The sequence below is a fragment of the Phymastichus coffea genome, unplaced genomic scaffold, assembly GCF_024137745.1.
Source record: "Phymastichus coffea isolate CEN01 unplaced genomic scaffold, Cenicafe_Pcof_1.1 PCOF00038, whole genome shotgun sequence".
Classification (NCBI taxonomy): Eukaryota; Metazoa; Arthropoda; class Insecta; order Hymenoptera; family Eulophidae; genus Phymastichus; species Phymastichus coffea.
Genome location: NW_026706849.1, coordinates 1789684 through 1805196, shown reverse-complemented (window position 1 = coordinate 1805196; position 15513 = coordinate 1789684). Strand labels below are relative to the sequence as shown.

Genomic DNA, 15513 nt, shown 5'->3' with positions numbered 1-15513 from the left:
GGATCTAAAGCCATTAAGATTACGTAAAGTACTTCAAGTCCGCTCAAAGCCTCTCTCTTTCTCGTTCTCTCTCCTGCAGCGCTTACATACGCGCGCGCAGCAAGAAACAGTCTTGGGCGCAAGAACAATGAACCTTGGCGAGAGTAGTTGCTCAAGGCGGATACAAGTCATTATCGATAAGAGTTGGGCGCGGGAGAGATATATAGGCGAAGCGATAATAGAGACGAAACTCACCCTATTGTAATCGTAGTGCAAAGGCTTGACGCAAACGGCGAGAGGCCGCCGTTCCTTGGGCCTGTCGACTGGTCGATTGCGCACGAGAAGCCGATTGGTCGGCGGTGTGCGTAGCCTCGCTACTATGCTCACCGATTGTGGCACCCGGTCCGAAACTTGCGCTGGCGTCTCCTTCGGCAGCGGGCAGATCACAAAGCACGCGCTGTACTTCAGATTCCAATTCTCCCTGATCACCTGCGTGTCATGTTTCGGTAATGCATTGTGCTCTCCACTCGCGACCAATCATTTTCACGTCATTAAAATCAACAAGCCACGCCGTGCGATAGTTATTATAATAACGCCTGCATAATTACGGTCCACGTCAATTTTAGTAAATGACGATGTGCCGCGTGCCTGAATCGCCTATTTGCGACGTGTCAACGTAAATTTCACGCGCACGCGGGTGCTTTCGCCCGCCCAAGTAGAGACTTCGAGTGAAATTAATGGGCCACGTCGCGCTTAAATTTCGCAACTGCAAGTTGATTTAACAACTCCTCTCTGTGACGGGAAAAAGAAGAAAGAAAAAAAAGCCGAGAGCACGGAAACGTAAATCTTGAACCAGGCACAGAACGGAGCGCTTCCGTTTTCAATTGAAATGTCCACATTGCTTTCAGCGCGAGCTCGTGCTATTGTCAAATAGTACAACAATATGGGCGAGGAAACGAGGTCATGCGGCGTTTACCTTGACTTTAGCCGCAACTGTTATCGAAGTCGTGGCATTATCCGAGTTATGTGTGAGGTACCACAGCCTGCACCAAACCCTGTCGGGTCCTCTGGTTTTCGTAGCGCCGATAACACGAACGACTCCCCCCGAGCTGGAGCTGCGGCTCGCCGGATTATTGCCCGTAATTCTCTCGTCGTAGTAAGCCGAATATACAAAAAATTTAAACCTGAAACCATACGAAAAGTTGCTTTTATCAGTAGAGTGCGAGAAGCTGTTGGCGTCTCTTCTCTCCTGAAAGTTCATTCGGCGACAGCCCGAATAATCAAGTAAAGCTCTAAGGAATAAAAGAGGATGCAGTACTTGCTGTCAAAGTCGGGCAAAGTGTTTAAAGAGCGAAGCGTGCAAGGGAAGTTTTCAAAGACAACGTCGCTCTCTCTATCTGAGAAAATCGATCGAGTTCCTATCTTTAGCGCGCGTCTAGCCAAACTCGACCCTCCTCCACTTGGAGGCTCTTAACCTTAAGACAAACTGACTGTTCATGCCTTAAACTTGGTTAATTTAGCGAGACGCCCAAGAGGAGGAGACACTTTATCGGTGGAATAATCTTAAAGGTCGTTACCTAGTATTGGTGACAGGTAGCCACTCCGCGTTCGTGAGTTTCAGTGCCTGGTCGAGCTGCGGTAGCCGTGACTCCAGGCTCGTCGGCAAGCTCGCCAAATCCCGTGGATCCGCTGGCATTGCTGCTGCAACGGCTATCCTTGACTCGTCACCGCGCACCAGCATGCCCAGATGCTCCTCGACGCCACTTTTCATTCCCGCGTAGTCTTCCGCCTGTCACGCACACATGCGCACAACTCAGACGTGTTGTTAGCGCGTCGTTTTCCCTCCCCCTATTTTGTCTGCGTTTACAGGCTTATCAACGGCATAGGCGAAAAAGTCCGCGAGAACACTTGTTACATCGCGCGCGGAGAATATAATTTTTAAGTCGAGGCGACTGTATTGCTGTTAATTTGAGTTCAAGAGCAGCCGAATGCTTGGCGCGCAGACGAGAAAAAAATACGAGATAAATTTTATGAATCAAGACATGTGCGATTAGGGTATATGCATACGGCATCTGTTACCTAACGCTCATACGATAAGTATAGCGCGGGATTCCGAAAAAAAAAGGCGCGCCATCTTATCGACGATATTACTAAAACAAAGTAGCAGATCAATCACACACTGCAACACGCGATGCTTTTCGTCTGGTAAATATGTTAGTTTTTATTGCGATATTGTCTGGAGTGGGTATCGAGACTCCATACATGAAGATTTTATTTGCTCTCTTGATCTCGGCTTAATATGTGAAAAAGGCTCGCACTCTGAGCTTGGAACACTTGAAAGTTCACAGTGTTGTTAACATGAATTCGCTATTGTCAACTAGTGACAATAACTTGACTCCGAATGGTATGTAATCGATTTTACTTCATTTGGGCACACGGGGCAAGTATAAAGTTCGTAAAAATAATTATTGCACAAAATTCGATTCTCCTGTTTTTTTTTTGTTTTTTTTTTCTGTTAAATTCTCGTTACAGGCGACGAAATAATAATGAAAGATATCAATGAAAGCAGTGCCAAGCCGAAAACATATAGAGTAAGAAGGTACATTCGATCCAGCTCTTGTAGGAAATTCATGGATCGTTTGACTTGCATACTATTAGCGACAACTGTGATTATCGTAGGTTTATTAACTCTAATAGTTATCACATCAGTTATCTTGAAATATCAAAGTCGGTAATTTCATATTCCTATTTATTTTTTTTTTATCTCGTCTACAAACTATAAGTTACGAAAAATAAAACTCTGGTATATTCTCTTTTGAAATGTTTCAGTTTACAATTATAGCGACTCTTTAGCATTAAAAAACGCATTGGCGAATAGTTCCAATATGACGATGCCGCCAGAATTGGTGACGAGCAGTAACGCAAGCGAATACAGGCTAATATCAGCGTACGAAAATTATCCGCACCGAGAGGAGGGTCTCGATGCCAGATCGTGGCTGAATTTCACTGAAAGAGTCATTTTGAATGATAATAATAATCTTTGGGAGTACGACGCGAAAAACGAGACGCTAAATGTACTACACGAGGCGACGAGCAGCATTGACACATTCGAAATCTTGGCCGGAAAAAACATCTTTTTATCGACGTTCAGCAGCACGCTCACGACTATATCGTCGTTGGATCGACACGGAAATACAACGAAATACAATTATACTACTATTTTCGAGGAAAGTAGGGTCAGACCTAAATCATTGGCGTTCGATCGTATCGGAGAAAATTTGTACATTGTAGACGAATCAAAGGGCACGTTGATTGTGATTAACGTGAATACGCGAGAGTACAATGTCCTTTTGGCAGACCTCATACAACCGAGTAAAATTTTACTCGATTCGTCCGCGGGCGTCATGTTTATTTTGCAAAATTTGAACTCGGTAAGGAAAAAATGAAAAGAAACATTGCCGAGAAGAAAATAACTACTGGCAACTAATTTTCGCAGATCATAAGAGCTGACATGAGCGGTGAAAATCTGAATGTAATCGTGGAGAAGAGCGGCATATCCGCGCTCGCGCTAGACTGCAGCGGAGAAAGAGTTTACTGGGTTAACGACGTGGTGGGCATTGAAAGTTCGGATTACGACGGAAAGAACTTGCGCTACTTCCACACCGACACCGCCACCATTATCGACATATCAGCTTGGAACAAGCGGCTGTACTGGCTGTGGCAAGATCACCATCGTATGTCGAAACATCAATTGGTATTTTGCCGTACCGACGACGATATCTGCGTGGATTACCTAATGCAGCCGCTGAATAGCCTTGAAAATCCAACGTCAATCAAAGTCATAGCCGAGAAGGACAAGCAATCCAATCAGTCGACCGCCAATCCGTGCAACATCGGCGGAGGCGAATGCGAACAACTGTGCCTGCTCGTTCCCCGCGGACGTCGCAGTTGCGCTTGCAAGCTTGGCTGGCAGCTGAATCCCGATAAAAGAACTTGCCGGGAAACCCGTGATTTTATCTTGTACGCCACCGACAGCACAGTTCGCGGAAGAACTCTAGACGTCACCAGGAAAATCTTGACCGACGTTATATTGCCAACGCCTTATCGCGTGGAATCGCTCAAGAGCAGCATAATATTCGACTACGATTACCGTCACGATGTCTTGTACTTTAGCGACGGTAAGAATATTTTCAAGACCAACTTGAAAGGCTATCGCAATCAAACGACGCTGCTGGAGTACAACGAGAACGTTATCACCGATTTGGTTTACGATTGGTTGTCGGGCAATTTGTACGCCTCGGAGTACGAAGATCAACAGATTTATTATTACACCGAGGGCATTAAGCATTACATAAAAGTATTCGATGTCAAACATGACACTATCACGCGTCACGTACAGCTAAGAAGCTTCACAAACGGCTACTCAAGACGTTCCAGCTTGTGCATTTATCCGAACCAACATTATATTTTTTACATAGCGACGCTCCTGTACACGCAAAGCATATACAGACTGTCTACAACTTCTAACAGCTCCATACCTTTTGCGACGCTTCAAGATGCCATAGCACATCTGTCGAGACCTACGGCCATTGATTATTCGGAGAATCGCGTTTATTGGATATGTATTAGTGATCAAACGACGCGCATCGATCATGCTAATTTCGACGGCAATGATGTGAGAAGCATACTCGTCCACGGCGTCTCTGATCCAACTTTCATTTTCGTTTATCGCGAGTGGATCTTCTTGGCCAATTCCAACACTATTTGGCGAGTCAAGAAGAAAGACGGCAAAAACGTCGTGACGGTGCTGTCGAGGCAAAGTAGCGATCGGAATACGATTTACGATGTACGATTAATAAGCGATGCTGTACAGTCCATTAGTTAACTAAAGATGTAAGACAAATAACAATGTACACGAGCGACTTTCTAACAATAAACAAACTTACAAAAGTTCATCGGCGGATCATTGTTCGTCCTCTTTCCCCGTGCTCTGTTAAACAACCGATTGAAATTAACTTGCAGCAATCCGACTAAAATAACCTCAACAATATCAACTTGCATTTCGACGTGAACGTTAGCAAATATAAGGCCATAGTCATCAAACAATGTTACGACACAGCTTATTAGCAAGCGCGAGTTCGATGATCAAAAGACCGTGCGCCTGATGTGTTTACAGAAGACTGAGTCTATGTCGGCATATTGCTCGTCATCGCCAGCGCTTCATGAGTTATCGTATGTAGGCTGTGAGCAAAGGCCTAGACTAATTGCAACTCTGACGGCTACATAATCAAAGACTCGTGCGGCTGCGACGTCGCAATCTAAAATCTTAGTGTTTTTTGTTGTCGTTGCAAATGAGCTTGGTCGCGCCAAACAAATAATTTCTCATTATCGAAGATAGCTAGCACCAAACTAAGCGCGGCTGCGGTAATCACGCTTGCGTGCTAATACTTGGCAAGAACTAATTAGGATTCAAGGAATACATCGGATGCAGATTCTCCGGCGATATCATTTAATTCGAAGGACCGAGGTAGACGTATAATCTTTCGACGAGCCAAGTGCTAATGAGCTGCCTAACCGAGAATCCTCGTGCAGTGCAAGCAGCATCCCCTTTCTGCCACTCAGCGCCTCCGATATCGCATACTTCAAACGCTTCTCTCGGCTCCAGAGGTAAGAAGAACCGCGGTACGCGCTGCTATCGAGAAATCCGCGCAAATTAACAAGGGCTCTGCCCTTTTTCTCGCGCGACGAGCTAAAAATCGAGCGTATACACGTGTAATTGGCTTCATTTGGTCTTTCCCATGCTACTAGCATTATTATCGTTATTTGTAGTCGTTATAATCGTGCACGCACTCTCCCTGGGTTCTCGCTTTCGTGTACATATCTGCCACCACTGCGTTTTCGAGGTAAACGCCAAGCACATTGCCGTTTGTCCCTTTCCTGAACACACACACACACACGCACACACACACACACACACACACACACACACACACACACACACACACACACACACACACACACACATGGAACGCCGATCCATAAATCTCGGAAAACTCATTGTAATGTATGAGCTTTCAAAGTCTGCCTTTTCACGGGAATTGGAAAGTATGATTTATCGTCTAAACGCCACATTTGTATTTATTGCCTTAACCCAATAGAACCCTATATCAGCGGAGACGTCTCTATTTCTTGCTGCTTTTCAACAAATCTTGCAGGCAAAACATCTCGAATACAGTTGCTCCATTCCGACCTGTGCATGGCGTAGCTTCATCTTTTTCACAAATTGGCTTTTCGACGTTCGAAACGTCCAGCTTCGGATTTTTTACAGGTAATAATTTTTGAAAACTATACACTACCAAGAATACTATCTCGGAAAACAACAAGAAGAGAGCGGAGCCGAAGCTTGGCAAACAAAGAAAAGTTTTGGAGAGTGATGAGCCTCTTGCAAAGTCCTCCTCGTGTGAAAGGAATTTGAAAAGTAGGTTAAAGCACGAGACCCCGCGGGGCTACGTCTCGAACGCGAATGCATTTGAATGACATCAAAGTTAGGAGTCCCGATAAGCTGCGCCCTGCCTCTTTATAATATGGCTATTTTCCAACTGAGGACCATTGAGATATTTTAAAAAGAGCTTTTTTCCTCGCGCTACAACTAAAAACGATTATTTCTCATTATTAGCATTCCGATGCCCTCCCTCACAGTTTCTCAACTTTTCTATCGATTCTCGATGTTTCTTGTTCTTTCGTTTGTTTTTTTGTTTCCGTTCTTCCCTTTTCCTTCTCATGCATGACAATAACGCGGAAAATCGCAGAAACTGAATCCGTTCTATGCAAAGATCACGACTGGAGTCAAAAGGAAAGAATAACGTTTTTAGAAAAATCTCTCAAAAATCTCACTTTATATTCATGTCACTGCTATTCAGCATCAGCTTCTTTACATATCTATCCTGCTTAAAAAATTCAAACATTCAAAAATTCGCGAATTCTCTACAAACAAGATAAGTTTCTGCTCCCTGAATACGTGATATTCTGCGTTCACCGTACTTTTCACATTTTTTAATCATTTCTTTTGCGTACTTGTTATTCTGACTTCGTATTATACTGAATTGACGTTTTATAATTTTATTGTGAATGATTTAAATGAAATTGGTGTACTTATAACGCTGTGCAATAAATATTAATTATTTCACTTAAACGTGCTTTTCGAATAAGGTGATGTACATAAACTAAACTTTCTTGACATTTGTTACGTTAGACTTTCACAGGAAGTAGTAATTTTGAAACAAAATTCCATGATCGAAAATTTGATAAAAATTATATTTATTTCTGTTGGATAATGCATTATGAATAATAAAATAGATTTATTTTCATCATTTCACGGCGAAAAGAATACAGTAATTTATTAAATATTTTTCAGCGATACATTTTACCCAATTAAAATTTTCTATGAACTCATTTTACGTGCAAGTGATTGACGAAAAACAAATCCTAAGTGTAAACCGATTTGAACTCATGAGCTTTAATTAAAAGAAAGACCAAAGAAATAATCCTCTTACGAACTGTACATTTTTAACGAATACCGTGCGTTTGAAAGGTTATGCTTCGCTAAATCTAAAACCACTTTCAAAGAAATACATATTACTGAAGTGTATTATCAATGATTTCGTATATATATATATGTGTGTGTGTGTGTGTGTGTGTGTGTGTGTGTGTGTGTGTGTGTGTGTGTGTGTGTGTGTGTGTGTTAAGGATTAAATATCCATTAATAAATGACGGTTCGCTCTGAGTGATATTAACAGCAAACAGAATATCCATAACAATCGCTAATAATGGGAGAAAATGAACAATATACTCACGCCAACCTCCTCATAATCAGGTCGATCGGGTGCAGCGGCAAGTCGATGACCGCTGCGATGACCACCGAGAGCACCACCACCGCCGACCGCTGTGCCGCGCCTCTCGTCTATCAGGAATATCTCGGTGAGGACAATTAAGCCGAACACCGCGAAAAACATGACGACGAGCATGAACGACATATTGGCGCGTTCCTTGAGGATGCTCGCGCTGCTTCGGCCGCCGCCTGACCCGGAGCGACGCGCACCCATCCTCCTCCTTCCACTCTGAGAATGCAAATCACAAATTACATTTCTCCTTCCTATCTTCGGATGTCAAACAATGAATTTCATTGTTGCGGAGAGTCGTCGCTTTACGACGACTGCAGGGTGGCGTGATACTTTTACTAGCGCAACTACCTCGACATTTTATAGGGTCGATTTACTCAGCCTAGTTCATTTATTTTTTAGTGCTCAATTTTTGAATCACTAGTTTTTATTTTTTATTAATTCAATTTTCTTTTATCGCATCATGTTTTTAGGCCAAACATTACTTTAAGCACCAACTTCTTCAACCATAACTCAATTGTCGCAATAGCGTAACGTGTCATGTTCTACCTATGTTATTAATAAAAAATATAGCGCTACATATTGTTTCTTTAATGCGTGTAAAACCACGTCTATTGCCAACTCCTCGGTGAACTAAGGATTGTTATGACGTGGAAACTACTCTAACATTAATGTACTTCGTCTCTCAGTTCTTGAACCTGTCACTTCGGGACGCAAAACGACCACCAGCTCGTCTTACCCTCATCACTTATTTGGACTTTACTTATTTTTCTCTTTCGAACTAACGTCAACATTCCCCATTCGCGCAACTTTCCCAGCCAAATCCAGTTTGGCAGTACGGTAGCAGCAGCGACGGCGAACTTTTGCCGCGAGCTAAATCAACAATTTGCTCTTGAAGTTTCCCCGATAAACCCGCATTACCTTATAAATTAACGAGAGTACTTCCAACTGCCTTTTTTGCACGTTATTACGTTTTCCGCTGGTTGTAACTTTCTCTTACTCTTTATTCCTTTGACTTTTTTTTTTGTTCGTTCGTGGCGTGCATTAATCACATTTCTCTTCGGCGTCGCTTTGAATTGGTAATTCCACGAGCGAGTATCGTGTATCTCTCCGCAGCGACCGATATCGGAAACGAATGATATTACAGTGATTCGTGGAAACAGAAATAGATTTGTCTGAGGACGAGAACGAAACGAATGGAAATTCCGGATGGCAAACGAAAATGTGTCTTTACGCTCGTGCGAGTTTTTCGCGGCTATCAATGCTGAGTGACGAGTCGAATAAGTTTAGGTAGCGTATTGCGCGACAAAGCAATCGATTGGTCGCATTTCTTCTATTTCTAGTTTGTCACTCAATCAAGGTGCGTTTAATCATTGATTCAGTCAGGTCAACGTGTACATATACGGCGAATATTCGTGTATTATTTTCACAGGCTCGCTCTATTTCTCTATTCTCGGCGTATCCTTCGATCTGCGCTGGAAGTTTAGCAATTCAAACTGTTGAACTTTATGAATTTTACTTTGAAATATTTGTCGTGCAATATGCAACACAATCAATAATGCGACGCGATATGGCTGCGCGTATTTATGTTCGTATATTTTAGGTAAAAATGCAATGTGACTACTTTAACCTCATTGTAAATTCATTTAAAATCAGTCCTGAACGTCGAAACATTAATCTCGAAGTTTATAATTAGAAAGCTTAAAGCTTTGTATTTTCCACCGTCACGCGATCAGATTATTTTCCGACAGTGACATTTACACTGTGGTATATGCATAATTCGCCCAGCGTAAATAAAAAGAATCAGCAGCGGAGGGATAGGACGCGCATTTAGAAAGAAGTTAATGGATGGTAATAAATGGCAATCGGTCGCGTGACCAATGAAACGTTACGCAGCGATTGAAGAAAGACAGGCAAAGACAAGCTATTAATCAGGCTCTCGAATGAGACTCCAGAAGAACAAGCGTGTAACGAGGTAAAATCGCGGCCGAGAGGGAGAATTTCGCTTGTGGAGAGACGCAAGCGAAAAGCGATTAAAACTTGGCCTGGTAGAGCGGCAAAGGACTTTAATCAGCGATTAAATTCAGCGAGCAATTCGTGCGCGCTGCGCCTAATGAAAGGCAGAGGAGGACGCAGCGCTGCAAAGCCATGCAGCTACCACACGACTGACTCACTCAAAGGCTCCGTGTTGGGCGAACCAGCGTGCATGGGGGTGCCGACGCCTGCTGCTCCCTCTGAAATCAAGAACAAAAAATATGTTACGTACAATTAGCAGTTTTACGTTTTGCTTACTTCGGTAATTATATAGATAAAAGGTCGTCTGGACCCGCGGCACTTTCTCTCTTCCAGCGCTTTTATTTTAACCTGGAATAGACGTTACCGTGCTCAGCATTATCAAGTTAAATTTCGTTGAGATTCCGTCGACGGTTTTTATTTGGAACTCAGTAGACATTCAAGGATCGATGAAAAACTAATTATCGACGATAAGGCCAAAAATACTCAACTGAATATGGTCGCTGTCGAGTTTCAAATGTTCCAAATTAGTTACATCGAGATTCAAAGTTGCTGGAACATTTGACATTTAAAGTGCCTCGCTTAATAATTATTAAACATCTGTTTCAAATAATTATCGAATAAGTTCTTGCAACACGACCGTTGAGTTCTCATTAAGCATCCAAAACCGTGACCCATCCTCGGGATAAAACTACATTCGTATAATACTCTGCGAACTTTGTAAATTGACCTAGTTTAATGTCAACCCCGATTCTGGACTTTTAATTGGCTTCATCATTCCCTATCTCATCGTTCATTTGCTGCTATCGCTGCCACTATTCTCTGGTAAAAAAAGTTATTCATTCCCTTTTAAAAATTCCGACTTTCCGCTTGATTTCCTTTTTATATAACTTTCAAAAAAATTTTTCGATTCTATCAAACAGGTATCAGTCTATTTAAACTGTTTTTTTCGATATTGAGGGAATGAGCAAAAACTTGAATAAATTATTTTTGGTTGTTGAATTTCGTCGATATGTAACTTCATCAAGTACAAATATGCTTGCAAAATTATATTGGCAGAATGTTTCGTTGAAGAGCACAAATGATATGCATATGCAAGCTGATTGATGCCCAAACATTTTTCAATATAAAAATCTGGCGAAAAGTTTGATTTATTTTCCTAGACTTTGTTCTTAATATTCTTGCTTAGCAATAAATAAAACAATCTTCTTATCGACCAATAAATAAAAAGGCTGAATCAATGGTATAAACATAATCATGAAAAATAAACAAAAATTAACTGCATAGTTTTTCATTGAAATATATGTAAATGAACGGTTTTTGTTCCCAATTTAAGAAATCTATAAGATTTCTTTTGCAGCACGCATAACAACGCAATTGCATAGCCAGTACCATATTAATTTAACGATTGCGTAGACCAATTTTCATGCATACATTTTAGAAATGAGGTACATTCCCATGTGCTAACGTAAAGACATTCAACTAAAAAGTTACAACGAAAAAGCATAGACAATCCAAAATCACGATGTCAAGGCTTATTCTTCAAGGAAACAAAGAAAAGGATTAATATCGTGAATTCGATTAAAAATTTGTCAAGAAAGCTTTCCAGTCTTTCTCACGCACGTGAAAGTAAGACTATAATAATGCTGAAATATACGATAAATTCAGCAGGAATGAATGCGTATCATTACACTGAGAGATGGAAGAGCTTTTGCAAGTAATGGTGTTGGACTCGTTGTTAAGATGCAAGTTTACTCTGAAAACTCGAGTCAGTTCTATCGCGGAAAAGGATTCATCTTGCTTCAATAATTAATAATTAAGAGAAAGTTTCCAAAATAACTAAAAGTAAAGGATCTCTCGAATGCCGGTAGCTGGAATAACCCAAACCCGAACCCCCGCGACGCTAACGAGTTCGTGCTATGTATATATATATATATATCTCGAGTTCCATCGGAATCACTGGGGCGTACGAAACAGCAACGAAAGCTATCTCTCTCTCTTTTTACACAAACTTTCATCCGCTCGAATATAAACGAATGAGTGGCGCAATGTTTCATCCGTAGACGTTCGCAAGGCAAGGGGTATATTAAAAAAGTTGGAAGGGGAAGAGCTGCAACCGTGCACCTAGCTTCGCTATACCAATCTGAGAGCGCGATGAATAATGAATAGGTCGCGCGCGCCGAGCGGATAAGAAAGTCGACGCCGCGGCGACCCGCGAAGAGAATCGATTCTTATAGAGTGCAACAGGCTATAAGGAAAATAATGCTTGGCTTCGCTCTGCCGCTACTGCTGCTGTTGTTGTTGGCCTGACCCTCTTTTCTCGCCCCCGCGCGACTTTCCTCTGGCGTTCGTTTATACACAATCGACGCCTCGTGTGCGCTCTTGGCTGGCGCGAAGTTATGGGAACTGTTGACCAAAAACAATTTGTCGGTTCAACGACGCGCGCCCGATTTTTATTCGATCGTGAAGCTTGTACTTTCACTTACCCGGAGGTTTTATTGTGATACTGTTAAGTTTTGCTTGGCTTTAAGCATCGGATGCTCATAAGAAGCTGTGATCGATACGATTCTCTATGGTTTCAAGCTATAGTTGTGTTTCCCAAGGTTTATACTTGAATTTTATAGATTTGTTTAGTGGCAAAGGGAGTAAAAGTGGGAGTGCTATTGGCTATAGCTTGCGCTTACAACAGCTTTACGACATGTGACCGATAAAATTGCCTTTCTTCAAGTACGTGTTGGCGATGTATAAAAGCAGACGAATGTTCCGTATTTCAAAGCTGTCAATTTCCTTAGTTATTTGTTTGAAGCAAACTAAAGGAGGAAATAGTGAAAATATAAAGTAATGTGCTCAACTGCGAAATGTGCTTGCATAATTTTGACGTTGCTAAAAGCTCCTTTTAAGAAAAGTAAATTGCTCTTCAAAAATGTGAATTCTACATTTTCATTTCTTTGCTCCAGTTTTCGATGTATAAAAGTATTTTGAAAATTTCGTTCGTTTCGAACTTTACGCTGGAAAAGAAAAGTTTCCCCAGATGTGAATATTTGCAAAAGTTCTTATAAAATAAAAAAGTCAGTATGTCATTGAAAAATAAAGATTAAACACTGCTCGCTGCTGAAAAAAGTGTCATTTCCACGCTAAAAAACCGTAAACGATATTTTTTATTGTTCATCTTGCTTTTATTGCAGTACTGTAATGATCACTAAATATATACTTCTAATTCCCAACGACAAAACAAGAAGCACATTTTTATCCTCGGTTGGTGCACGCACGACCCATATTCTGCTATAAAATGTACGACTGCAGTCGTAAAATGAGGAAAGAAGGGTATTGACTCAAAGACAGCCCTAATGAGTTTCTTTCTTGGAAGTAACATTGCTTGTCCAGGGAATGTATTCCATCAAATGAAGCGTCCGCAATCTCATTTCAACGAGTACTATTTTCCTTTGGCAAACAAAAGCTCAAATGACATCGAGAATGGAAAATGCATGCAGCTACAAATGTACGCAAGGGGAGAGCTTCATCGCGAGTAGAAACAAGAAAATCTCGAAAAACCAATTATCCCGAACGAGTTGGATGAAAAGAAGGAGAAGGTCCGCGTGGAAGTTGACGCCGATGGCGATAGGAAAATCGGCGAGCGAAAATTCCGCACTGAGATAGCGAATAACGAAAGGGCAACGATGGAGTGGGCGGGAGGAGACACGAAAAGCCGCGTTAAATCGACATCGACTTCGACACTGCGGCCAGTGTGCACATCGCCTACGAGTTTCCGCCGGGGCATTTCGTGAATAATTCCGTTTGCGCGCGCGCGCGCGAGCACTCGTATATCTCGTGGAGTTCTCCCGGGGAAATGAATTTTTACCCCGCGCACGCTCCACTCGTGCACTGCCGTCTTTTACCTCGATCTTTCTTCCCTCCCATTTCTTTTTCAACTTTACAAGCTATGCCGCGCGCCACTGCCGTTTTACCTACAGCCTTTCCAGAAATCTCCCTCGGCTTCGTTAAACGTCGAACGTTCGCGTGTAATCCCAGTCGAATTTTGGTTATTGACCTTTTAGATTATACAAATCTTGTGATTTGAATCTGCATTTCGTACCAATTTTATGATATAATAAAGCTTCATTCGTGTAGTAAGGTTTGCCACACAATGAGTATCAACTATGTTAATAAAAAACAAAAGATAACAGAGGTATTATTTTTTTTTGTTAAAAGAGCTCTGCATATTGAATTTGTAAAATTTAATATCCTTGAGCAACGGATGAGGAATACATTACAACGTGCTATCTCAGTTACTCCGAGTATAATGGCTAATTCAATGGTAATCCCAGCTTTATTCCATTTAATAAATCCATCTGAAGTGATATTGGTATGACGTGTATAATTAATATTCTGCAGTCAGACGTATCGCATGTTGTTGCCAGGAGACTCATTAAGCTTACTCATACCAGCGCTTCTTAGTAACCCCCCTCCCCTTTAATGCGCAACATAAGCTCTTCCCCTTCAGCATAATTCTTATGGCCATTACTTTTTATACGAAGGTGCTGCGCATATTTTCTTCCGGACCATTGGCTTCACGTAACATTGGTCCGGCAAGTCTTACATCCTACCATCCGTAAATATGAACCCATGTATGTATATTCTTTTTTTTTATTCGTCCGAGAATTTTATTGCTCGTCCGTTCGCCTTTTTCATCCGCCTTTTCTTAGCTCCTATATCGCGACAGCGCATAAAATTATCGTTGGCACGCACGAGCTTACTTTCTTTAGCTCGCCTATACCATTTTTTTTCTTGTCTTTTTAGCTGGAGAAACACCCTCCTGAACGAGAGATTTATGTGTTTCGCCAGTCAGTGGAGAATTAAGGATTTGCAATTTTTTGCAGTTGCGAGCAAGCATCCTGCAACTTAAACAGACTGTTCAATTTGCGGAGAATTTATACGGATTTAATTTTCTAAAGGTAGCGCAGTAATTTGAAATGCATTCACCGAGATTCTAGATTTGATTGTATCTTTCGTAATTTCAGTAGAACAAACGATGTTCTACTGAAAAGTAATACAAAATTTAACTCCGAATTATCAAAATTTATGCTAAAATATTCTTAAATATAGCGTTGTCAATTTTTTATACGCCTGTATGTATCAATTTTCTGAATTTTCGTTTAAATTCTACAATTTAATATCACAATGTTTATAGTGGCAACTGGGATTCAGAATATCTTCGTTGTATGTGGCAGTCAAAAGAATTCCTTAGGAAGAAAAAACGTTGAATGCCTCTGTAAAGAAGTTCCAAGAGAAAGGTTACCATGCTCACAAGGGACCTTTTCTTCTCATTTTGCTTACTTTTTACAGAAAATATAGTACAAATTCTTTTCCGCTCATACCTTGAAAGCTACGACTGTATTTCTTCTTTTTGAGGTAAGAAATAAAGATTACACAAATTTTTAGACTTTTTAAGGATTGAAGATGTTTTATTAATGTCATTAAAAAGCAAAAAAGTCAAATTTAAAAATTTTTCTAGTATATAGGAATTAAGAATCAAAATTTCTAATTTTCATTTTTATAGAATACAAAAACAACTTTTATTTTTAAAATATAAACTTTTTAAACAACAGTATTGTTTTAAAAAATA

At 41.1% G+C, this 15513-nt stretch overlaps 2 protein-coding genes across 4 annotated transcripts in view; one reads left to right on the top strand and one right to left on the bottom strand.

Annotated features, from left to right (window-relative positions):
• Positions 1 to 15513, bottom strand: part of LOC131663739 (uncharacterized) — a 29458-nt gene that overhangs the window by 5229 nt on the left and 8716 nt on the right. The window contains exons 2-6 of one of the 2 annotated variants that reach the window (XM_058934336.1): positions 10052 to 10111; positions 7833 to 8096; positions 1557 to 1768; positions 956 to 1163; positions 235 to 468 (exon numbers count right to left, since the gene is read on the bottom strand). In XM_058934336.1, the coding sequence (XP_058790319.1) occupies positions 235 to 468; positions 956 to 1163; positions 1557 to 1768; positions 7833 to 8081 (903 nt within the window). In that variant the 5' untranslated portion in view covers positions 8082 to 8096; positions 10052 to 10111. Of the gene's footprint in view, positions 1 to 234; positions 469 to 955; positions 1164 to 1556; positions 1769 to 4925; positions 5122 to 7832; positions 8097 to 10051; positions 10112 to 15513 lie in introns of those variants that run through there. The other variant, XM_058934337.1, reaches the window with a different exon arrangement.
• Positions 2250 to 4932, top strand: LOC131663738 (low-density lipoprotein receptor-related protein 1B-like). 2 transcript variants are annotated; one of them, XM_058934334.1, is made up of 4 exons: positions 2250 to 2383; positions 2512 to 2706; positions 2809 to 3410; positions 3476 to 4932. In XM_058934334.1, the coding sequence occupies exons 1-4, from the start codon at positions 2338 to 2340 to the stop codon at positions 4862 to 4864; spliced, it is 2232 nt and encodes a 743-aa protein (XP_058790317.1). In that variant the 5' UTR covers positions 2250 to 2337; the 3' UTR covers positions 4865 to 4932. The 2 variants fall into 2 exon arrangements, with proteins under 2 accessions (XP_058790317.1, XP_058790318.1); XM_058934335.1 differs by lacking the exon at positions 2250 to 2383 and having other exon boundaries at positions 2574 to 2710.

What these genes read in the sequence shown, in the direction of transcription:
- LOC131663738 (XM_058934334.1), top strand. Translation starts at nt 2,338, where the DNA reads ATGAATTCGCTATTGTCAACTAGTGACAATAACTTGACTCCGAATG. An exon ending in CAATAACTTGACTCCGAATG is followed by an intron (nt 2,384 to 2,511) that starts GTATGTAATCGA and finishes TTCTCGTTACAG; the next exon opens with GCGACGAAATAATAATGAAA. An exon ending in TTTTGCAAAATTTGAACTCG is followed by an intron (nt 3,411 to 3,475) that starts GTAAGGAAAAAA and finishes TAATTTTCGCAG; the next exon opens with ATCATAAGAGCTGACATGAG.